This window comes from Heptranchias perlo, chromosome 2, assembly GCF_035084215.1.
Source record: "Heptranchias perlo isolate sHepPer1 chromosome 2, sHepPer1.hap1, whole genome shotgun sequence".
Taxonomy (NCBI): domain Eukaryota; kingdom Metazoa; phylum Chordata; class Chondrichthyes; order Hexanchiformes; family Hexanchidae; genus Heptranchias; species Heptranchias perlo.
In genome coordinates, this window is record NC_090326.1 from 287,520 (window position 1) to 311,238 (window position 23,719).

Sequence of the window (23,719 nt, forward strand, 5' to 3'; positions counted from 1 at the left end):
TAAGGGGTATGGGCCAAAGGCGGGTATATGGAGTTAGATCACAGATCAGCCATGATCTTATCAAATGACGGAGCAGGCTCGAGGGGCTGAATGGCCTCCTCCTGTTCCTATGTTCCCTGTACTGTACATTACTTGTTAAATGTTACAGATAAGCAGAGCACGTGAGCTGTCACAGCTGTGACTTGACTTTTCTCCTTCTCCTCTAGATCTCCCTGGCAACTGCCGCTAACCACAATCTTCTGTCACACTTCTCCATGAGAAACTTCAGAGCCTCAGTTTTCGAATAAAATAACGCCCATCTCTTCAGTCACCGACGGCCAGTTTCAGCTGCCACTTCCCCAAATCCTCCTTAAAGTACCAAGAATATAATGTCCTTAAGCTAATAACAATATAAATAAAAGTTCTTACCTTCTGGGGTTTTGTTTCAGATTCCATAGCATTTCACAGCGGATATTTAACGAAGCGCCTCTTGGTTGGAGGCTTCTGCGTGGGAAAGATCACGAAGCGATAATTGAGAGACCGAAGATGAAGCTGTTTGATGGGACTCTGATCCCGCTAACTGTGCGCGGCTCTAGTGGCGCAATCGGTCAGCGCGCGGTACTTATACGACAGTATCTGCTCGAGTAATGCCGAGGTTGTGAGTTCGAGCCTCACCTAGAGCAAGTGAACCTTTTGTTTCTGAATATTTCGACCGGAGTTCAAAGTACAACTGTTCCATAACGCCTCGACTTCTTAGTGTTCCCATGTGGGCACTTGGGCTCCTCTGGCCTCCCGTGTTGCAATAGTAGGTGCGAGTTTACTTCTTTATAGGAGGAAGACGGGGCGATTAGCGACAGCTGACATGCTGAAGGAGCCGGAACGAGATCTTTAAATCTAAAGAACCAAACACGCAATTCTTCTTTCCGTGAAACATACATCTGACAGTTTGAAGTGCCGTTCGGGAAAATTCGCAGGGGAAATATGGTGCCTGGCGTCACCGTGTAACGGGTGAAATTATTCAGCTGACCGTTGTTGATCGCCTGAAAGATCGAGAGGCCCTATCGAGCTCCCGTATGGGACAAGCTTAGCATTTGGGCTGATCTGATATCTTTCTGCGAACAAGTTTTATACTTTTAAACTCCCACCACCTCCTTGTAGACATTTCCAGCACCATCCACGTGGGTGGCAGAATGCAGAGACAGTCAGCGCGACAAACCATTCCCTGCTGTCTCTCACTGAAACTCGGGAACAATGTTAACTGTTTCAGCCTCTCAGATACAGCTATGGCCAATTTCATCTTGTGCAGCCAGAAACCCTGGTGATGTTACAGTCACTGAAGTTCTCTTCACTTTCCCGAAAGTCTGCTCTAAGAGCGAGTAACAATAAATAAAGGTAAAGTGAGCTTCTCGTCATTGGTGGCGAAGCAAAATTGAGGCTTTCATTCCTTCCACCGATCAACTTCCTGCGGCTAAAACCTTCTGCTCTCCGCTGTTTTGTATCACATGACCAGGAATTGAATCAAGTTGAATGTGACAGTGGGAGAAACAAACTGGATCAAGCGGATAGGCGAGGCAGGATATTGCAAAACAAACAGCCAAGCAACGAGGATCGGGTCAGTTGTTGATAGAAATGAATGGGAATGAGAGCGGTCGGAAAGTCCCGTGTTGAAATTACTGTTCGGATGCTGGTTTTGTCTGTAATCGGCCGCTATTGTAATCTGGCTGAGAGTTTTAACATTATCAGGAAAGGCTAAACAGGCTGGGGCTCTTTTTTCTCTGGAAAAGGGATGGCTTGGAAGTGATCTAATAGAGAGCTTAAACATTATGAAAGGGTTTGATAGGGTAAACTTAGGGAAGATCTTTCCTCTTGTGGAGGGAGTCCAAAACTGGGGCCCCAAACATAAGACTGTCGCAAGTAATTTCTATAAAGAATTCAGGAGAAATGTCTTTACTCAGACAGAGGTTAGAACATAGAATTTACTACCACACTGAGTAGTTGAAGCGAATAGCTTGGGTGTGTTTAATTTCTCCAATCTCTCCACATACCTGAAGTCCTTCATTCCTGTTATCATCCTGGTAAACCTCCTCTGTACTCTCTCCAAAGCCGTGACATCTTTCCTTAAGTATGGTGCCCAGAATTGTACAAAATACTCCAGCTAAGGCCTAACCAGTGAATTGTAAAGGTTGAGCACGGCTTCCTTGTTTTTGTATTCAATGCCACTATTTACAAAGCTCAGTACCCCATACGTTTTCTTCACCGCCTTAACAACTTGCCCTGCCACCTTCAAAGATTTATGAATATGCACCCCGGGTCCCTCTGCTCTTGCATTCCGTCAAAACAGTACCATTTAGATTGCCTCTTCAAAATGTTCCTCCTAAAGTGCATCGCTTCATTCTTATCCGCTCTGAATTGAATCTGCAATCTGTCTTGCTATTTCACCAGTCTGTCTATGTCCTCCTGCAGTCTGCTACTATCCTCCTCGCTATTTACTTCGTTGCCAGGTTTTACATCATCCGCAAACTCGAAGAAGTACTCCCTATAACCAAATTCTGGTCCTTTATATATAACAAGAAAAGCAACGGTCCTAATACAGACCCCTGGGGGATCCCACTGCATACTTCTCTCCAGTATGAGAAACATCCGTTCACCACTGCTCTCTGCCTCCTATCCCATAGCCAATTACGTACCCCCGTTACCACTGTGTCTTTAATGCCATGTGCTTCTATTTTAAGAATAAGTCTGTGATATGGTGCTTTATCAAATGCCTTTTGAAAGTCCATATACAAAGATAATAACAATTTACGTTTATATAGCGCCTTTAGCGAAGTAAAAGATCCCAAGGTGCTACACAGGAGCGTTATCAAACAAAATTTAAGCGAGCCACATAGGGAGATATTAGGAAAGGGACTAAATCTTATTCAAATAAATAGATTTTAAGGAGCATATTAAAAGCGGAGTGAGAGCTAGCGAGGCGGAGAGATTTAGGGATGGAATTCCAGAGCTTCGGGCCTAGGCAGCTGAAGGCACGGCCGCCAATGGTGGAGCGATTAAAATCGGGAATGCGCCAGAGGCAAGAATTGGAGGAGAGCGGAGGTCTCGGAGGGTTGTAGGGCTGAAGGAGGTTACAGAGATAAGGAGGGTGAGGCTATGGAGGGGTTTAAAAGAGGATTAGAATTTTAAAATCAAGTCATTCCCAGACGGGGAGCCAATGTAGGTCAGTGAGCACAGGGCTTTTTTTATTCGTTCATGGGATGTGAACGTCGCTGGCGAGGCGGGCATTTATTGCCCATCCCTAATTGCCCTTGAGAAGGTGGTGGTGAGCCGCCTTCTTGAACCGCTGCAGTTCGTGGGGTGAATGTTCTCCCACAGTGCTGTTAGGTAGGAAGTTCCAGGATTTTGACCCAGCCACGATGAAGGAACGGAGATATATTTCCAAGTCGGGATGGTGTGTGACTTGGAGGGGAACGTGCAGGTGGTGTTGTTCCCATGTGTCTGCTGCCCTTGTGTTTCTAGGTGGGAGGTGCTGTCGAAGAAGCCTTGGCGAGTTGCTGCAGTGCATCCTGTGGATGGTACACACTGCAGCCACTGTGCGTCGGTGGTGAAGGGAGTGAATGTTTTGGGTGGTGGATGGTGTGCCAATCAAGCGGGCTGCTTTGTCCTGGATGATTTCGAGCTTCTTGAGTGTTGTTGGAGCTGCACTCATCCAGGCAAGTGGAGAGTATTCCATCACACTCCTGACTTGTGCCTTGTAGATGGTGGAAATGCTTTGGGGAGTCAGGAGGTGAGTCAATCGTTACAGAATACCCAGCCTCTGACCTGCTCTTGTAGTCACAGTATTTATGTGGCTGGTCCAGTTATGTTTCTCTTCAATGGTGACCCCCAGGATGTTGATGGTGGGGAATTCGGCAACGATAATGCCATTGAATATCAAGGGGAGATGGTTTGACTCACTCTTGTTGGAGATGGTCATTTCCTGGCCCTTGTCTGGCACGAATGTTACTTGCCACTTATCAGCCCAAGCCTGGATGTTGTCCAGGTCTTGCTGCATGCGGGCACGGACTGCTTCATTGATGGCTGATTGTTGTCCACAACCTTCACCACACGGACTGCAGCGGTTCAACAAGGCGGCTCACCACCACCTTCTCAATGGCAATTAGGGATGGGCAATAAATGCAGGCCTCGCCAGCAACGCCCACATCCCATGAACGAACCAGTGATGGTTGAACGGGACTTAGTGCCAATTAGCATATGGACAGCAGAGTTTTGGATGAGGTCAAGTTTATGGAGGGTGCAGTTGGGAGGCCTGCCAGGAGATCATTGGAATAGCCAAGTCTAGAGGTAACAAAGGCACGGATGAGGGTTTACTGCAGCAGATGAGGCAAGAGCAGAGATGAGCGATGTTACAAAGGTGGAAGTAGGCGGCATTGGTGATGAAGAGCATCTGTGATTGAAAGCTCATGTCGGGGTAAAATAGGACGTCAGGGTTGTGAACGGTCTGTTTCAGCCTCAGACAGCGGCCGGGGAGAGGGATAGAGTCGGTGGCGAGGGAATGGAGTTTGCGGCGGGGACCAAAGACAATGGCATCCATCTTTCCAATATTTAGTTGGAAGCAATTTCTGCACATCCAATACTGGATGTCGGACAAGCAGTGTGAAAAATTGGACACATTGGAGGGGTCGAGAGAGGGGTGGTGAGGTAGAGCTGGGTGTCGTCAGCGTAAATGTGCAACCTGACATTGTGTTTTTGGATGATGTTGCCGGCGGGCAGCAAGAGTTAGATACAGAGTAAAGCTCTCACATCAAACACTCCCAGGACAGGTGCAGCACGGGTTAGCTACAGAGTAAAGCTCCCTCTACCCTGTCCCATCACACACTCCCAGGGCAGATCAACTCCGGGTTAGATTCCAAGCAAAGCTCCCTCTAAACTGTCTCGCCAAATTCCCCCAGGGCAGGTTCGGCACGGGTTAGATATAAAGTTCTCTCAAACACTCCCACGGCAAATAGAGTATGGGTTAGATACATCGTGAAGCTCCCTCTACATTGCCCATCAAACACTCCCAGGGCAGGTACAGCACGGGTTAGACATGGAGTAAAGCTCCATCTACACTGTCCCATCAAATACTCCCAGAGCGGGTCGGCGATGCTCTTTTCACGAGAACGCAACTGTACAACTTGGTACTTCGGGATCTTATACCTCCGTGTATGAAACTGTTGTTGACTTGAGCAAACAGATTTTTGCCAGAATTGCAAAAACCTCCCTCTGCCGTTTCGAGAAGGACTTAACGCCAGACCTTTTGAATGTGCTCAATGAAAAAAATAAGACAACAAGGCTGAAATGCAATAACGACGTGGATGGGTTTTGAATCCCAGCGTGCAAAGCTCAATAGGTTATTTAAACCAGCGCCTTAATCTCTTGGTCACCAAGGTACGTGTGTTTACGTGAGTGTGATTTTTACAGATAACGTGTCCTTTTAGAGCAACTGCCACGACTGGGTTAGGATTGACCAGCGCAGTGGGCCAAGCATGAGCCTCTTGATCTCAGGGCCGTGCGTTCAAGCTTCACGCTGGGCGAAGCTCTGTTTTTAAGTTTTATGCTGCTTTCATGGTAAAACCCTACTCTGAATTCCCGGCAGTGTCATCGCGCTGAAATCGAGTCTCTGGAATCTTTTCTTAATATCACAATTGCTGCTTTAAGCGATAATAGGTCCTCCGCCCTTCCGTAGTGCTTGTCTGTCGAGCAGCCACGGATATCTAAATGTATCGACTGGTTTCAAGGCACCAGGTGACATTGGTGAAAATGAGACATGTGCCCCCTGCGAATAGCGGTCGGCGCAGGGCAAACTTAAAGGCATAAAAACCTGAAAGTGAAAGTTAGAGTCGGCAAGGTCGCAATAAAGTGTCAATGAAGTGGACGCGCGGAAATAAATGAGGCCTCTTGATAATGGAATGAATAAGATGCCGGGAGAAGAGGCGGGTTTGAATTTTGGAGCATCAAGCGCAGGTCTGTGAGAGTGTTAGGATGGGACAGGTGTAAAGAGGGTTTCACCATCAACAAAGATTTTTTTTCATGTAGTTAAGTTTGACTTCTTGCTGCGTTCTATTAGCAGGTGTTGCTGGGATAAAATAAATGAAACAAGCGATACGACGATTCAGATGCGAACCGAGGTTGCTGATTCCACAATACGATCAGCGCGCTATACAACAGTGATGGTCGCTGTGCCCCGACCACAGCAATGTTGCACACGGCACTGCTGAGAAAATAAGGATTTTTGGTGAAGACGTCAAAATAAACAGCGACACAAATGCTGGTAGTGGTGTCATTCGAACCGAATGCCCCTAAAGAAACTATAACCTCAAGCTAACAGCCTTAGACCGCTCAGCCACGTTACTCAACTCTTGTGAAAGATCATCGTCCCGCAATGTTAATTCTGTTTCTCTCTCCACAGATGCTGCCTCACCTGCTGAATGCTTCCAGCATTTTATGTATTTATTCTTGTGATTTCACTATAACAGTTTTCCTGACAACACACAACTTGCCTCAAGGGCGAAGCTCCAAGCACAGCTTTCTAGTGCTCTTCTCACACGCATGATCGCACTTTACTCTAGTTTTAAAGTCTGTCATTTCCCAACACAGCTTCCTGCGCCACGGTCATTCAAAGGACCTCTTGGCCAACCTCCTGTTATCGCTCGTTTTACACTTTTCATTTTTTCTTCTATTCTTTTTACTCGCACCCTTCCACAGGCGCTGATCCTTTACTTGGCCAACTATACGGCACTTAAAAGTTGACTTGCACCTAGAGTGAATCGGAAGGCACTTTTCATTCGTAAACTAGCAATACTGATGTTAAAATGATTGCCGAGTGACCAGAGGGTGGATTTGGAACTGTATTGATCTGCTTGGAGCGCCATTCCTTTCAATCCATCATTTACAGGAACAATTCGATTCTCTGTTGTTCTTTTCCAGGCGCTCTTCTGAAATTTCAAAAAGTGAATCGATCGAAATCAACCTCAATATTGTCACCTACAGGATACAGGCGCAAAGCGCTTGCACAACTCTGCTTCAGTGGGATCTTGTTTCCCAAGGATGGGCGGTAATGCGCTGACTGAGGCTGCATTCGCTGCTTTCCGCTGGCACCGGGTGATTGGTGAGAGCGGGGCAGGACAGTCGGCCTGAATGTTGCTGCTTGTCGCGGCCTCACACACTCCTGGAGCTGGGGAACAGCGAAAAACTGTTGAGTTTGTTGCCGCGGCTCAAATGCGGTTTAGAACTGTAGTTATTAACCGAGGCAGCGCTGCAGGATCCTTTAATGATCTCTCACAAATGATTTGACACCAGTCGGAATGTGCAGCTTAGAGAGGGGCTTTCAGCATCGTCAAGGCTGGAAACGGGAATGAGGGAGAGACACTGTCAGTATCTGTGCAGAATTTGAGTGTGTGAAGAACTTTGCAAAGAAAATAAAATATACCGCGCGGTGAGTTATTGTATTTTATTTATATCTAACCACAAAATGAATTCTTCCATTTGTTACATTTATTCATTTTTAATGGACAACGTTTTCAAAATGTTTCCGCCCGATTCTAAACCAGGGACTTTCCGCATGTTAGGTGAACGTGAGAACCACAACACTACGGAAACTGGACTCTCTAAACTATATTTGGAACAACTCAGAAGAGACCAAATTTGCGGTTTAAAAATGTTCTCAACCCGGGAAATGGGTTCGATTCCCGTTCAGGAAATTGCCTTTTACGGAACAGTTTATTGTATTAATTACGCAAAATTCATTAAACTCTCTAAAAAAGATGATTGTAAACAATTTTACAACACCAAGTTATAGTCCAACGATTTTATTTGAAATTTACAAGCTTTCGGAGGCTTCCTCCTTCCTCAGGTAAATGTCAGGAACTCCTCGAAGCCTACGCATTTATAAATCACAGAACAATACATGGTGTTTACAGACATTCTTTGCAACTGCCCGTTGCCAAGGCAATCACCGTGTTCAGACAGAGAGGTGTTACCTACAGAACCCCTGAATATACAGTCAACAACAAAAAAAAACAAACAGGAAAAAAAAACAGAGAGGCAGAAACATCCGGAAGGCAGAGAAAGCCAGCAAATGACCCGTTATATTAAAAACAGATAGCTTTTGTTCGCTGGTGGGCTTATGTGTAGCGTGACATGAACCCAAGACCCCGGTTGAGGCCGTCCTCATGGGTGCGGAACTTGGCTATCAATTTCTGCTCGACGATTTTGCGTTGTCGTGTGTCTCGAAGGCCGCCTTGGAGAACGCTTACCCAAAGGTCGGTGGCTGAATGTCCATGACTGCTGAAGTGTTCCCCGACAGGGAGAGAACTCTCCTGTCTGGCGATTGTTGCGCGGTGTCCGTTCATCCGTTGTCGCAGTGTCTGCATGGTCTCGCCAATGTACCATGCTCTGGGGCATCCTTTCCTGCAACGTATGAGGTCGACAACGTTGACCGAGTCACAGGAGTATGAACCATGTACCTGGTGGGTGGTGTCCTCTCGTGTGATGGTGGTATCTGTGTCGATGATCTGGCATGTCTTGCAGAGGTTACCGTGGCAGGGTTGTGTGGTGTCGTGGACGCTGTTCTCTTGAAAGCTGGGTAATTTGCTGCGAACGATGGTCTGTTTGAGGTTAGGTGGCTGTTTAAAGGCGAGTAGTGGAGGTGTGGGGATGGCCATAGCGAGGTGTTCGTCGTCATTGATGACATGTTGAAGGCTGCGGAGAACATGGCGTAGTTTCTCCGCTCCGGGGAAGTACTGGACGACGAAGGGTACTCTGTTGGTTGCGTCCCGTGTTGAATAATTGTTCTAATCGCTATTAATCAACCGATAACTTTTTGTTTTAGATGGAACGAAATCCCTACATGGTTACTGAGTGACGGTCAAAGCTTAATAATAAGCTTTTTTTTTGGGGGGGTGGGCGTTGCCTGTGTTGAATTGTCATCCGTTCACATTTTACAGACGGTATTTTAGGTCTTGATTAAAAGTGTTCAGGGCTTCTGACACCAGGAATCTGGAGCAGACTTTGTTAAATTCCCCACCTCACTAAAACGCAAGGGCAACTGCTGCTCCACTCTATCATACAACCCCAACTAGTGCCGCCTCAATGAAAGACCCTTAGCTCGTGCCCCAGCCCCCTCTATTGTACAACCTCAAGTGAACGTGTATTTGTTTGACGGTGATGTTTATACAACAGCAGCCGCCAATCCTTCCGTGTCGATGGAAAGTTTATTAGCGATGAAATTCGAATCGCACCCTGATAATCTCTGGAGTATCAATGCCCGGGCTTAGACCACTCGGCCATGCTCTATACCAGTGTTATCCAATAGAAATTGCTAACTAGCCCCAGGTGTGGCTATGGCGATACCGTTTTAGCCAAAAGAACGAATTTTAGTCGAAAACATATTACACACACAATACAAGGAGATGTATTTCATATCAAGCACCGAACACCATTCAATAACCAAGGAAGCAAAACACTCACAAGAACGAAACAACAAACGCCCACCCTGCTTCTTATCTTCCCATTTTACCAACATCGCAAAAGGGTTAAAGTTCACATGGAATCATGGAAAGTTACGGCACAGAAGGAGGCCATTCGGCCCATCGTGTCTGGGTGGCCGAAAAAGAGCTATCCAGTTTAATGCCTTTTTCCAGTACTTGATCCATAGCTCTGTAGGTTACGGCACTTCAAGTGCTTATCTAAGTACTTTCTAAATGAGTTGAGGTGTTTCTGCCTCTACCAGCTCTCTCAGATAATGGGTTCTTGACCCCCACCACCCTCTGGGTGGAAAAAAATTCCTCTAATCCTTCTACCAATTTTTAATCTATGTCCCCTTGTTACCCACCCCTCCACTACCGGAAATAGGTCCACTCCATCTAGTCCAGTCATAATTTTATATACCTCACTGGGTGTCGGTTATAGTTTGAATTGTAGTATTGGTTTGAGGTGATGTATTAGTTTGAGGTACTTTCTAAATGGTAAAAAGTTAAAAACAGTGGATGTCCAAAGGGACTTAGGGGTTCAGGTACATAGATCATTGAAGTGTCATGAACAGGTGCAGAAAATAATCAAGAAGGCAAATGGAATGTTGGCCTTTATATCTAGAGGACTGGAGTACAAGGGGGCAGAAGTTATGCTGGAGCTATACAAAACCCTGGTTAGACCGCACCTGGAGTACTGTGAGCAGTTCTGGGCACCGCACCTTCGGAAGGACAAATTGGCCTTGGAGGGAGTGCAGCGTAGGTTTATTAGAATGATACCCGGACTTCAAGGATTAAGTTACGAGGAGAGAGTACACAAATTGGGGTTGTATTCTCTGGAGTCTAGAAGGTTAAGGGGTGATCTGATCGAAGTTTATAAGATATTAAGGGGAACAGATAGGGTGGATAGACAGAAACTATTTCCGCTGGTTGGGGATTTTAGGAGTAGGGGGCACAGTCTAAAAAATAGAGCCAGATCTTTCAGGAGCGAGATTAGAAAACATTTCTACACACAAAGGGTGGTAGAAGTTTGGAACTCTCTTCTGCAAACGGCAATTAATACTTGCTCAATTGCTAAATTTAAATCTGAGATAGATAGCTTTTTGGCAACCAAAGGTATTAAGGGATATGGGCCAAAGGCAGGTACATGGAGTTAGATCACAGATCAGCCATGATCTGATCAAATGGCGGAGCAGGCACGAGGGGCTGAATGGCCTACTCCTGTTCCTATGTTCCTATGAGATGCTGTATTAGTTCGCGTGTCTACATTAGTTTGAGGTGATGTATTAATTTGAGGAGCTGCATAGTTTGTGAGTTTGTATTAGTTTGAGGTGCTGTATTGTTTTGAGGCATTGCATTGGTTTGATGTGTTGTATTGACTTGAGAGTCTGTATTAGTTTGAGTTAATGTACTAGTTCATGTGCCTGTAATAGTTTGAGGTGCTGTATTGGCTTGAGGTGCTGTATTAGTTTGAGGTGCTGTATTAGTTTGATGTGCTTTATTGTTTTGAGGTGCTCTATTAGTTCGTGGTGTTGCATTAGGTTGAGGTGCTGGTCAGATTGAGTTGTATTAGTTTGAGGTGGTGTATTTGTTAGAGGTGCTGTATTCGTTCGAATGTCAGTTTTACTTTGGGATGCTGCATTGGTTTGAAGAGCTGTATTAGTTTGAGATGCTGTATTAGTTTGATGTGCTTTATTGGTTCGAGGTGCTGTATTGGTTTGAGGTGCTGTATTAGTTTGATGTGCTTTATTGTTTCGAGGTGCTGTATTAGTTTGAGGTGCTGTATTTGTTTGAGATGCTGTATTAGTTTGATGTGCTTTATTGGTCTGAGGTGCTGTATTAGTTTGAGATGATGTATTAGTTTTGAGATGCTATATTGATTTGGGATGCTGTTATAGTTTGAGGTGCTGTATTAGCTTGAGTTTCTGTTTCAGTTTGAGGCACTGTATTAATTTGCGATGCTGTATTAGTTTATGAGTCTGTATTAATTTGAGGTGCTGTGTTGGTTTGAGGTGCTGTGTTGCTTTGAGGTGCTGTGTTGGTTTGAGGCACTGTATTAATTTGAGATGCGATATTTGTTTGTGGTGCTGTATTAGTTTGATGTGCTGTAATACTTTAAGGTATCGTATTAGTTTAAGGTGCTGCATTAGTTTGAGGTGCTGCATTAGTTTGAGGTGCTGCATTAGTTTGAGGTCATGCATTAGTTTGAGGTGCTGCATTAGTTTGAGGTGCTGCATTAGTTTGAGGTGCTGCATTAGTTTGAGGTGCTGCATTAGTTTGAGGTGCTGCATTATGTTGAGTTGGTGTAGTAGATTGAGTTGCTGTATTAGTTTGAGGTTCTGTATTCGTTTGAGGTGGTATATTAGATTGAGTATCAGTTTTAGTTTGTGTTGCTGTATTAATTTGCGATGCTGTATTAGTTTGAGGTGTTGCATTGTTTGAGATGATGTATTAGTTTTTGAGTCTGTATTCGTTTGAGGTGCTGTATTGGTTTGAGTTGCTGTATTGGTTTGAGGTGCTATATTAGTTTGAGGTGTTGTGTTGGTTTGTGAGTCTGTATTAGTTTGAGGTAATGTTTTAGTTTGTGTTTCTTTTTTAGTTTGAGCTGCTGTATTGGTTTGTAAGTCTGTGTTAGTTTGAGGTAATGTATTAGTTTGTGTGTCTGTATTAGTTTGAGGTGCTGTATTAGCTTGGGGTGCTGCATTAGGTTGATGTGCTGTATTATTCTGAGGTGGTGCATTAGTTTGTGTGTCTCTATTAGCTTGAGGTGCTGTATTGATCTGAGGTGATGCATTAGTTTGAGTTGCAATATTAGTTTGAATGTTTGCATTAATTTCAGTATTTGTATTAGTTTGAGGTGATGTATTAGTTTGCGTGTTTGTATTAATATGAGGTGCTGTATTAGTTTGAGGTGCTGTGTATTGCTGTATTAGTGTGAGGTTTTGTATTAGTTTGAGTTGCAGTATTAAGTTAAGGAGCTGTATTCGTTTGAGGTGCTTTATTAATTTGAAGTGATGTATTAGTTTGAAGTGCTGTACTAGTTTGAGGTGCAGTATTAGTTTGAGTGTTTGTAATAGTTTTTGTGTTTGTATTAGTTTGAGGTGCTGCATTTGTTTGAGTTGCTGTATTAGTTTGAGGTGATGTATTAGTTTTGAGATGCTATGTTAATTTGGGATGCTGTTATAGTTTGATGCGCTGTATTAGCTTGCGGTGCTCTATTAGTTTGTGTGATTGTATTAGTTTGTGGTGCTGTATTAGTTTGAGTTGCCGCTTTTGTTTGAGTCTCTATTATTTTGAGATGCTGCTTTAGTTTGAGGTTGAGTGTTTGTATTAGCTTGAGTTGCTTCATTCGAAGTAATTTTATGCCCGTGTGTGCAAGCAGTTGCAACGCCTCCTTGTCGATAGCTCATCTCAATAAATACTTTATAAAGATTTTTAAAACAAACCTATTTTTGCAAGAATAATGTATGTAAATCATACCGTAACTTTGACTGCCCAATTGTGTGAGAAAAAGCAAAGATATTTGATTCTCCATTCCACAGCCTCAAATTCTCAACTTTAATTGGAAACTAAATGGCCACAGAAAAGGAAGGTAGCCATATCCCAGGGTCCATAAGACCAGTCCTGAAAGGGACACCCTAACATTTGGAATATAATTACTGAATGATCATAGCTGAGTGAAGGACATCACCAAAATACTATAAGATATATAAATGAGCCTGATGTTGTTTGAATGAACAACACCATTGCTGGGAGAATATAACTTTAATTTTCATTAGTTAATTGATGTTATGAGAATTGTGCAGTCTCTTGGGTTTTCCAATTCAATCTCAGCACTAAATATTTTTCCACATTAATAGGGCATGCGATTCGCTGTCGCAATCTGTTTGTTCCAACAAATAAAACTAATTTGAATAATGTTGCAACCTCAATGTCCCAGTGGAGATCCCACATGGTATACATTAAAGGCGCTGGGAATGAATCGCCTCAGAATTTAATTCAGAGAGATTGCCTGCAGCACGAAAGGGCAGATCGCTTCACACAGGAAATGCGTGCAGCATTTTCCAGTATCAGAAAAATATACTACCTGATCATTACCGTCTTTGGTGCTTCTGGTAAGTGATTACAACTATTTATGTTGTGCAAATCTGCCTCTGAGCTTGTCTCCGGTTTTGCTCTGTGACTGATAATGTTACATTCTGATCGAGTACTGAATGTTACACATTTACTGGATCAGTGATGGTATTTCAATAAGTAGGATGTCACAAATGTCAACGATCCATGTATGTAATGGACTCATCTACAGATATGTCAGTTTAAGTCTCATGGCCAAGTTAAATTATTAAATGATTAACTTTAGTGGAAGGTTGTGGAATCTTGCACCTCCATTTAGTGCTAACAATTATCTTGGGGTGTTTATTACTGAAAGCGTGGGTCACTAATCGGATTGGAACACCTGACCCCAGTGGCCATATATTATTGGGAGAATCCTGCACTGTAGAATTGTACTGAGTGTGGGCTACTAACCGGAGTGGAACTCCTGGCTTCAGTCGACATGTATTATCGGGAGTATTTTTCAGTGTAGAATTGTACTGCATGTGGATCACAATGCGGAATGGAACACATGACCCCAGCAGATGTGTATTGCTAAGAGTATCTGCCAGTGTAGAATTGTACTGCGTGTGTGTTACTCACCGGAGTGGAACACCTGACCCTAGTGGCCAAAAATTACTGGGTATATCTGTCATTATAGAATTGTTTAGCGTGTTGGTCACTAACCAAAGTGGAACACCTGACCACTGTGGCCATGTATTAAAGGGAATATGTGTCATTGTAGAATTGTACCTAGTGTAGGTCACTAACGGAGTGGAACACCTCACACCAGCGGCCATGTATTACTGGGAGTATCTGTCATTGTAAAATTGTATTGATTGTTGGTCACTAAAAGTAGTGGAATATCTGACCCCAGTGGCCATGACTTATTGGGAGTATCTTTCATTGAAGAATTGAACTGAGTGTGGGTTACTAACCAGAGTGGAACAACTGACCCCAGTGGCCATGTATTATTGGGAGTACCTGTCATTGAAGAATTGTACTGGGTGTGGGTCAATAACGGGAGTGGAACATCTTACCACGTGGCCATGTATTACTGGTAGTGTTTGTAATTGTACAATTGTATAGACAGTTGGTCAATAACCGGTTTGGAAAACCTGACCCCAGTAGTCATGTATTACTAGGAGTATCATTCACTATAAAATTGTATAAATATTGGGTCACTAAACAGAGTGGAACAACTGACCAAATGATCATGTATACGGGGAGTGTCAGTCATTGCACAACTGTATTGATGTGGGCCAAAAAACCGGTGTGGAACACCTGACCCCAGTGGCCGTGTATTACTGCGAGTACCTGTCAGTGTAGAATTGTATAGAGTGTGGGACACTAACCGCAGTGGAACACCTGACCCCAGTGGCCGTGTATTACTGCGAGTACCTGTCAGTGTAGAATTGTATAGAGTGTGGGACACTAACCGCAGTGGAACACCTGACCCCAGTGGCCGTGTATTACTGCGAGTACCTGTCAGTGTAGAATTGTATAGAGTGTGGGACACTAACCGCAGTGGAACACCTGACCCCAGTGGCCGTGTATTACTGCGAGTACCTGTCAGTGTAGAATTGTATAGAGTGTGGGACACTAACCGCAGTGGAACACCTGACCCCAGTGGCCGTGTATTACTGCGAGTACCTGTCAGTGTAGAATTGTATAGAGTGTGGGACACTAACCGCAGTGGAACACCTGACCCCCTACAAATGTTTCGATTTCGAGTGTTTATCTAATTCCCTTTTGAAAGTTATTATTGAATCTGCTTCCACCACCCTTTCAGGCAGTGCATTCCAGATCATAACAAGTCGCTGCGTATTTTTTCCTCATGTCGCCTCTGGCTCCTTTGCCAATTATCTGAAATCTGTGCCCTTTGGTTACCGACCCTTCTGCCACGGGAAATCATTTTTCCTTACTTACTCTATCAAAGCTTTCATGAATTTCAACAACTTTATTAAATCTCCCCTTAATCTTCTCTGCTCTAACGAGAACAATCCCAGATTCTCTAGTCTCCCCTTTGGATTGGGAGCAGTTTAGAATTCAGTAAAAAAGGACCAAGAGATTGATTAAGAGGAAAAATAGATAATGAGAGTAAACTTGCAAGGAACATAAAAGTGGACTGTGAAAGCTTCTACAAGCATGTAAAAAGAAAAAAAGATTAGTAAAGGCAAATGTAGGTCCCTTACAGTCAGAAACGGGAGAATTTATGATGGTGAACAAGGAAATGGCAGAACAATTAAACAAATACTTTGGTTCTGTCTTCACGGAAGTGGACACAAATAACTTCCCAGAAATGCTAGGGAACCATGGGACTAGTGAGAAGAAGAAATTAAAGGAAATGAGTATTAATAAAAAAATAGTGCTGGAGAAATTAATGGGACTGAAAGCCGATAAATCCCCAGGGCCTGATAATCTGTATCCCAGAGTACTGAACGAGGTAGCGATGGAAATTGGATGCATTAGTTGTCATCTTCCAAAATTCTATAGATTATGGAACAGTTCCTGCAGCTTGGAGGGTGGCAAATGTAACCCCACTATTTAAAAAAGGAGGGAGAGAGAAAACATAGAACTACAGACCGGTTAGCCTAACATCAGTAGTGGGGAAAATGATAGTGTTTATTAGAAAGAATGTGATAACAGGACACTTAGAAAATATCAACGGGATTAGACAAAGTCAACATGGATTTATGAAAGGGAAATCATGTTTGACAAACCTACTGGAGTTTTTTGCGGATGTAACTGGTAGAATAGATAAGGGAGAGCCAGTGGATGTGGTATATTTAGATTTTCAGAAGGCGTTTGATAAAGTCCCACATAAGAGGTTAATGTGCAAAATTAAAGCACATGGGATTGATGGTAATATACTGGCATGGATTGAAAATTGGTTAACAGACAGGGAACAGAGAGTAGAAATAAATGGGTCTTTTTCGGAGTGGCAGGCGGTGACTAGTGGGGTACCACAGGGATCAGTGCTTGGGCCCCAGCTGTTCACAATATATATCAATGATTTGGATGAGGGAACCAAATGTAATATTTCCAAGTTTGCTGATAATAAAAAACTAGGTGGGTTCGTGAGTTGTGAGGAGGATGCAAAGAGGCTTCAACGCGAATTAGACAAGTTGAGTGAGTGGGCAAATACATGGCAGATGTTGTATAATGTGGATAAATGTGAAGTTTTCCACTTCGGAAGGAAAATCAGAAAGGCAGAGTATTATTTAAATGGTGATAGATTGGGAAATGTTGATGTACAAAGGGACCTGGGCGTCCTTGTACACCAGTCACTGAAAGCAAACATGCAGGTGCAGCAAGCAGTTAGGAAAGCAAATGGTATATTGGCCTTCATTGCAAGAGGATTTGAGTACAGGAGCAAGGATGTCTTACTGCAGTTATACAGGGCCTTGTTGAGACCACACCTGGAATATTTTGTGCAGTTTTGGTATCCTTACCTTAGAAAGGATATACTTGTCATAGAGGGAGTGCAGCGAAAGTTCACCAGACTGATTCCTGGAATGGCAGGACTGTCGTACGAGGAGAGATTGGGTCGACTCGGCCTGTATTCGCTCGAGTTTAGAAGAATGAGAGGGGATCTCATTGAAACATGTAAAATTCTGACAGGGTAGACAGACTGGATGCAGGGAGAATGTTTCCCCTGGCTGGTGGGTCCAGAACGAGAGGTCGCAGTCTCAGGATACGGAGTAGGACATTTAGGACTGAGATGAGGAGAAATTTCATCACTCAGAGGGTGGTGAACCAGTGGAATTCTCTACCACAGAAGGCTGTGGAGGCCAAGTTACTGAATATATTTAAGAAGGAGATCGATAGATTTTTAGAAATAAAAGGCATCAAGGGGTATGGGGACAGAGCGAGAATATGGTATTGAGATAGAGGATCAGCAATGATCATATTGAATGGGGAAGCAGGCTCGAAGGGTCGAATGGCCAACTCCTCTGCCTATTTTCTATTTCTCTATGTTTCTATGTAACTGAAGTCGTTTATCCCTTCAACCATTCCAGTAAATCTCCTTTTCACACTCTCAAAGGCCTTGATATCCTTCTTAAAGTATGGGCCCCAGAATTGGACACAATACTCCAGCTGTGGTTTAATCAGTGTTTTATAAATATTCATCACAACTTCCTTGCTTTTGTACTCTCTGCCTCTATTTATAATGGAAGCATCGCCTATGGCTTTTTAACAGGCTGCTGAACTTGTCCTAAAACCTTCAATGACTTGTGTACGTACACCCCCAGGTATCTATTTTCCTGCTCATTCTGAAAAATTGTACCATTTAATTTAAACTGCCTCTCCCCATTTTTCCCACCAAAATGGATCGCTTCGCACTTCTCTGCGTTAAATTTCATCTGCCATGTGTCCTTTCACATGCCTATCCATGTCCGCCCGAGGTCTGTTACCACTATCCTCACCGTTTGCTACGTGCCACCTGCACACTTTGAAATTATGCCCTTTATACCCAAGGCCAGGTCAATAATATATATCAAAAGAAGTTCTGGTCCTAATACTGACTCCTGGGTGATACTGCTGTATACTTCCCTCCAGTCTGAAATACAACCGTTCACCACTACTCTCTGCTTTCTGTCCCTTATCCAATTTCATTTCCACGCTGCCAGTGTTCATTTAGTTCCATGGGCTTTAATTTTGCTTGCAAGTCTATTGTGCGATGCTTTGTCAAGCATCTTCTGAAAGTCCTTATACACAACATCAACCATAGACCCCGATCAACCCGCTCCCTTACTTCAACAAAGAACTCAATTAAGCTAGTTAAACATGATTTGCCTTTAGCAAATCCGTGTTGACTTTCATTTGTTCGCCCCTAATTTCCCAAGTGACAATCAATTTTGTCCCGGATTAATGTCTCTAAAAGTGTCCCCACCACCGACTTTAGGCTGACTGGCCTGTATTTGCCAAGTTTATCCCTCTTCCCATTTTTTGAACAGGGGTGTAACAATTAAAATTCTCCAGTTCTTTGGCATTACCCCATATCGAAGGAGGTTTCGAAGATTGTGGCCAGAGCCTTCGTAAATTTCACCCTTACTTCCCTCAGCAAACTTGAACGCATCCTATCCGACCCCGTTAACGTTTCTATTTTGAGTACTAACAAACGTTAAGTATCTCCTGTTTATCTGTTATATTCTATCCAATATCGCTCTCTTTCATTGCGACACTGGCGACATCCTCTTCTCTAGTGAAGACTGATGCAAAGTACTCATTTTGTTCCTCAGCCATGCCATCTGCCATCTGCCTCCACAAGGAAATTGTCTTTTTTGTCCCTGATCGGCCCCACCCATCCTTTGACTACCCTTTCACTATTTATCTGTTTACAAAAGACTTTTGTTAACCACTAATCTATTCGCGTTTTCTCTCTTTGCCCCGCTTTTTCCCATTTTTAGATCTCCACTTTACTTTCTGTATTCAACTTGGTTCTCTGTTGTATTATGAACCTTACATTTGTCAGAAGCCTCCTTGTTCTGTTTGAAGTTCTTAGTTCAGGTATCATCCTTGGAAATCTTTTTTGCACTTTTCCCATTGCCTCGATAGCAATTTTGTAATATGGAGACCAGAATTGTACACAGTACGCTAAGTGTGCTCCAACAAGGTGCTATATAAGTTTAATATAACCTCTCTTCAAATAATTCAATAAAGTTGATCAAGTATGACCTTGCCTTTTGAAATCCGTGCCGACTATTCTTTATTATATTTTCAGTTTTTAGATGGTTTTCTATGAGTAAAGATCTTCGAGTAAAGATTCCATTATCTTTCCTACCACTGAAGTTAATTTCCCTGGAATTGTTCTATCTCCCTTTTTAAATAGAGGAACAATATTAGCTATCCGCCAGTCCTCTGGCACTATTCCCTTTTCTAATATATTCGTTCCTCTGCTATCTCTTCCTCATTTTCTTTTAGTATGCGTGGATGAAACCCATCCGGACCAGGGGTTTTATCCTCTCCAATTTCGATTAGTTTATCAATCATCTCCCCATTTCCACCGTAAATGTCGTGAAGTTGTTTGATGAATTTATTGAATTATTATTTGACAGAGTTTAGTTCCTCTCCTCACAGGTCTCTTTCCCTTCTCCAGTCTCTGAATTCTCATCAGCTGGTTGATTCTGCACCCACTCTCCCACAACACTCGTAACTTCCTTCTTTATGAGGTCGATGCTGCACTCCAGATATCAATTTATATTTCTGCCCATATCAGTCCCACCCTCTCTGGTCCAATTTCCAGTAATCCAGATCTTCCCTCAAACTCACAGTGGAGGGAATCTCACCTGAAAAATAGCAAGAGTTCATTGCTCAGCAATTTTCCCTTCACCGTTTCCCGCTGATCATTCCATGGGCTCCATTTGTAATGTATTAGTTTGGTACGCTTCTCTAGCCATTTCCACTGGAACTCCTCTCTCCCTCACCGGCTTTGCACTGACAATGAAAACCATTCCAGGTTCGTGCTCGTGATCCCTGTACAGTGGCCCTGGTACAAAGTACAGGTGCGTGGACCACGGGATTGAACACTGGGATACCCCCACAGTCAAATTGTGATGCTCTCGGAACCCGTATGTGTCCTAGCTATGGTTGCCTTTTCGTGGGGTGGGTGGAACATTCATTGTTTCTGTCCAACTCAGGTCCCGTCCCTCACCTTTTTTTCCCCAGTACATTGATGACTGTGCTGGTGCCACTTCCATTTTTCGTCCTGAACTGGAAACTTTCATCATCTTTGCTACTAATTTCCGTCACTTACTCGCCTTCATGTGGTCTGTCTCCGACTATTCCCCTCCTTTCCTCGACTTCTCTATCTCCATTTCTGTGGTAGACGGTCAACCAATATCTATTATAAGCCCACCGACCCCCACAGCTACCTTGGTTGCACTTCCTCACACCCCGTTTCCTGTAAGGATTCTATTCATTTCTCCCAGTTTCTGCTTCACCGTTCCAACTGTTCAGACGATGTCATCTTCCACACCAATGCTTCCGATATGTCTTCCTTTTTCCTCAGTCGAGGATTCCCCAGCACTGCAATTGACAGGGCCATGGAATGTATCCATCCCATTTACCGCACTTCTGCCCTCACCCCTTCCCCTCCCTTCCAGAACCATGATAGGGTTCCCCTTGTCTTCACATTCCACCCCACAAACCTCCACATTCAACGGATTCTCCTCCACCATCTCCAGCGCATTGCCACCAGCAAGCAAATCTTCCCCTCCCCTCCCCTTTCAGCATTCTGAAGGGACCGCTCCCCTCCGCGACAGCGTGGTCCACTTTTCCATCACCCCCAACACCTGTTCCCTTCCCCCGGCACCTTCGCATGCAAGCGCAGGAGATGCAACACCTGTCCTTTCACTTCCTTCTTTCCCATCGTCCAGGGCCCCAAACACTCCTTCCAGCGATTTACTTGAACTTCTTCCAAATTGATATACTTTATTTGCTGCTCACGATGCGGTCTCCTCTACATTGCGAAGATTACACACAAATTGGGAGATCGCTTTGCTGAACACCTCCGTTCAATCCGCAAGAGTCTCCCTTACCTTTTGGTCGCTTTCCATTTTAAATAAGAACTTAAGAAATCGGAGCAGGAAAAGGCCACATGGCCCCTCGAGCCTGCTGCGCCATTTAATCAAATCATGACTGATCTTCGACCTTCACTCCACTTTCCCGCCCGATCCCCATATCCCTTGATTCCCCTAGAGTCAAAAAATCTATCCATCTCAGTCTTGAATATATTAAATGAATCAGCATCCACAGCCCTCTGGGGTAGAGAATTACAAAGATTCGCAAACTTCCGCGTGAAGAAATTCCTCCTTATCTCAGTCTTGACTGGCTGACCCTTATCCTGAGACTATGCCCCTAGTTCTAGACTCACCAGCCAGGGGAAACAATCTCTCAGCATCTACCCTGTCAAGCCCCCTCAGAATCTTATATGTTTCAATGAGATCACCTCTCAGTCTTCTAAACTCTAGAGAGTATAGGCCCATTCTACTCACTTTTAGTTCCCCGTCTCATCCCCAATCAGACTTCTTTGTCCTTGGTCTCTTACACTGTTCCAAGGAAGCTCAATGTAAGCTCGAGGAACAGCACCTCATCTTTCGATTAGGGACTTTATTACCTTTCGGCCTCAACATCGAGTTCAATTACTTCAGATCATAACCACCGCTCGGACAGCAAGTGATGGTAATGGAGGAGGGCTGCACCAGAGCCACTACAAAGTATAGGCTGGTACTTGGGGTGGGAATTCCCCTATCGGCAGACTGCTGGCGTGATGGTCCGCACCCCTGCCATCTACCTGCCTTTCTCTGCCAATATCCCAAGCCACTGGAGCCTTCTCCTCTTTGCTCGATTGTCCATGCTTCGCTCCCCCTCTGTTATTCTTCAGTGACAATTTCCATCTCCTCTGGACCCATCTTTTGTTTCTTTATTGTTCCATTATCATCCCTTTCACCTTGAACCATCATCCTTTTTGTCATATAGTCACTCCTGCCCAACACCAGATAACAGACCTTCCCCGTTGTTCTTTTCTCACCTGCCACTTTTCTCTGGCTCCATCATTGATTAAAATCTGTTAATCTCTAACATCTTCCAGATCTGACGAAAGGTCTTCGACCTGAAAGGTTAACTCTGTTTTTCTCTCCACAGATGCTGCCTGACCTGTTGACTGTTTCCAGCATTCCACGTTTTTATTTCAGATTTCCAGCAGCCTCAGTATTTTCCTTTTGCTCAAATACTTTCTGTCTGAGCTCAGAAAATGGTCCGTTGCGTTTGATGAGTAATTTACGATTTCTTTTCCCCTCTCTTTCTTACAGTTAATTTAATGGCGATTGTGATCCTGTCTCGGGGAAAGTGCGGGCTCTCCACCTGCACGACTCGCTACCTGGTGGCCATGGCTGTGGCGGATCTACTGTTCATTATCACTGATTTCATACTGTGGCAGATCAGATATTACTATTTCCCAGGCTCTTTCCTGGACATCACCCCCGTGTGTAGTGTTACCGGTGTCCTGAATCGTGTATCCAAAGACTGTTCGGTCTGGTTCACAATCACTTTCTGCTTTGATCGATTTGTGGCCATTTGTTGCCAGAAGCTGAAAATTAAATATTGCACCGAGAGAACTGCGGCTGTGGTTCTAGCAACAATCTGTATTCTACTTTGTTTAAAAAACATTCCATTCTACTTTGCACTTGAACCTCGGCTGATAATCGACAATGTACCTTGGTTCTGTTATGTAAAAACAAGTTATTTTACTGAGCCTGGATGGGTGGGACTTGACTGGGTTGATACGACTTTAACCTCATTGCTCCCATTCGCTTTAATTTTGTTCCTCAACGCCCTGGCCGTCAGATATATTTTAGTGGCAAGACGAATTCGTAAGGGACTGAAGGGTCAGAGAAAGGGAGAGAATCGCAGTGACCCAGAGATGGAGAACAGAAAGAAGGCAGTAATTTTACTCTTCACCATATCCGGCAGCTTCATACTTTTGTGGCTGACACACGTGATAGAATTCTTATTTTATGTGATCGCAGGAACAAATCCCGATGATAACAATGATTATTTATATATATTTCAACAAGTCGCAGTGATGCTGCAGATTTTACGTTCCTGCACAAACGCATTGATTTATGGAGTGACTCAGTCTAAGTTCAGAAATCAGTTTAAGAGCACGGTGAAATATCCGTTTGCCTTAATTGTTAAATTAATGAAATAATAAAAAAACAGCTAAGCTCAGCCCAGAAGTAATACCGCGTGTTGTGGGGAAGACAGTTCCAGATTTTCACTAACTTTTATGTAAAGAAGTGATTCCTGACATCACCCCTGAATGGCCTAACTCTATTTTGAAGATTATTCCCACTTGCTCTGGGCTCCCCCGAGAGAAAATCGTTTCTCTCTATCTACCCTATCAATTACTTTAATCATCTTAAACCCCTCAAGTATATCACTCCTTAATCTCAAGACAATACAAGCCGAGTTTATGCAACCTGTCCTTATCATTTAACTCTTTTAGCCCCTTTAATAGGGGGCAACTGGATTTCAAGCCTCCACCAAAAATATTGTAAGCTGATTCCTTGGCGGCAAGCAACGTTGGCCTATCGATCATTGTCCCCTAATATTCGCATTTCCCTCATAACAGGAGACAC

General features: G+C 43.8%; 1 protein-coding gene and 1 non-coding gene across 2 annotated transcripts; both read left to right on the forward strand.

Annotated features, from left to right (window-relative positions):
- The first annotated feature begins 568 nt into the window (after window positions 1–568).
- Window positions 569–662, forward strand: trnai-uau (transfer RNA isoleucine (anticodon UAU)). The gene is made up of 2 exons: window positions 569–606; window positions 627–662. It is a non-coding gene; the product is annotated as a tRNA-Ile (tRNA).
- Window positions 663–13,434: 12,772 nt separating this feature from the next.
- LOC137300243 (probable G-protein coupled receptor 139) lies at window positions 13,435–23,289 on the forward strand. The gene is made up of 2 exons (XM_067969357.1): window positions 13,435–13,597; window positions 22,391–23,289. The coding sequence occupies exons 1-2, from the start codon at window positions 13,435–13,437 to the stop codon at window positions 23,287–23,289; spliced, it is 1,062 nt and encodes a 353-aa protein (XP_067825458.1).
- The last annotated feature ends 430 nt before the right edge of the window (window positions 23,290–23,719 follow it).

Coding starts and splice junctions, on each gene's coding strand:
- LOC137300243 (XM_067969357.1), top strand. CDS start 13,435: ATGGTATACATTAAAGGCGCTGGGAATGAATCGCCTCAGAATTTAATT. Junction 13,598..22,390: donor TACCGTCTTTGGTGCTTCTG/GTAAGTGATTAC, acceptor TCTTTCTTACAG/TTAATTTAATGGCGATTGTG.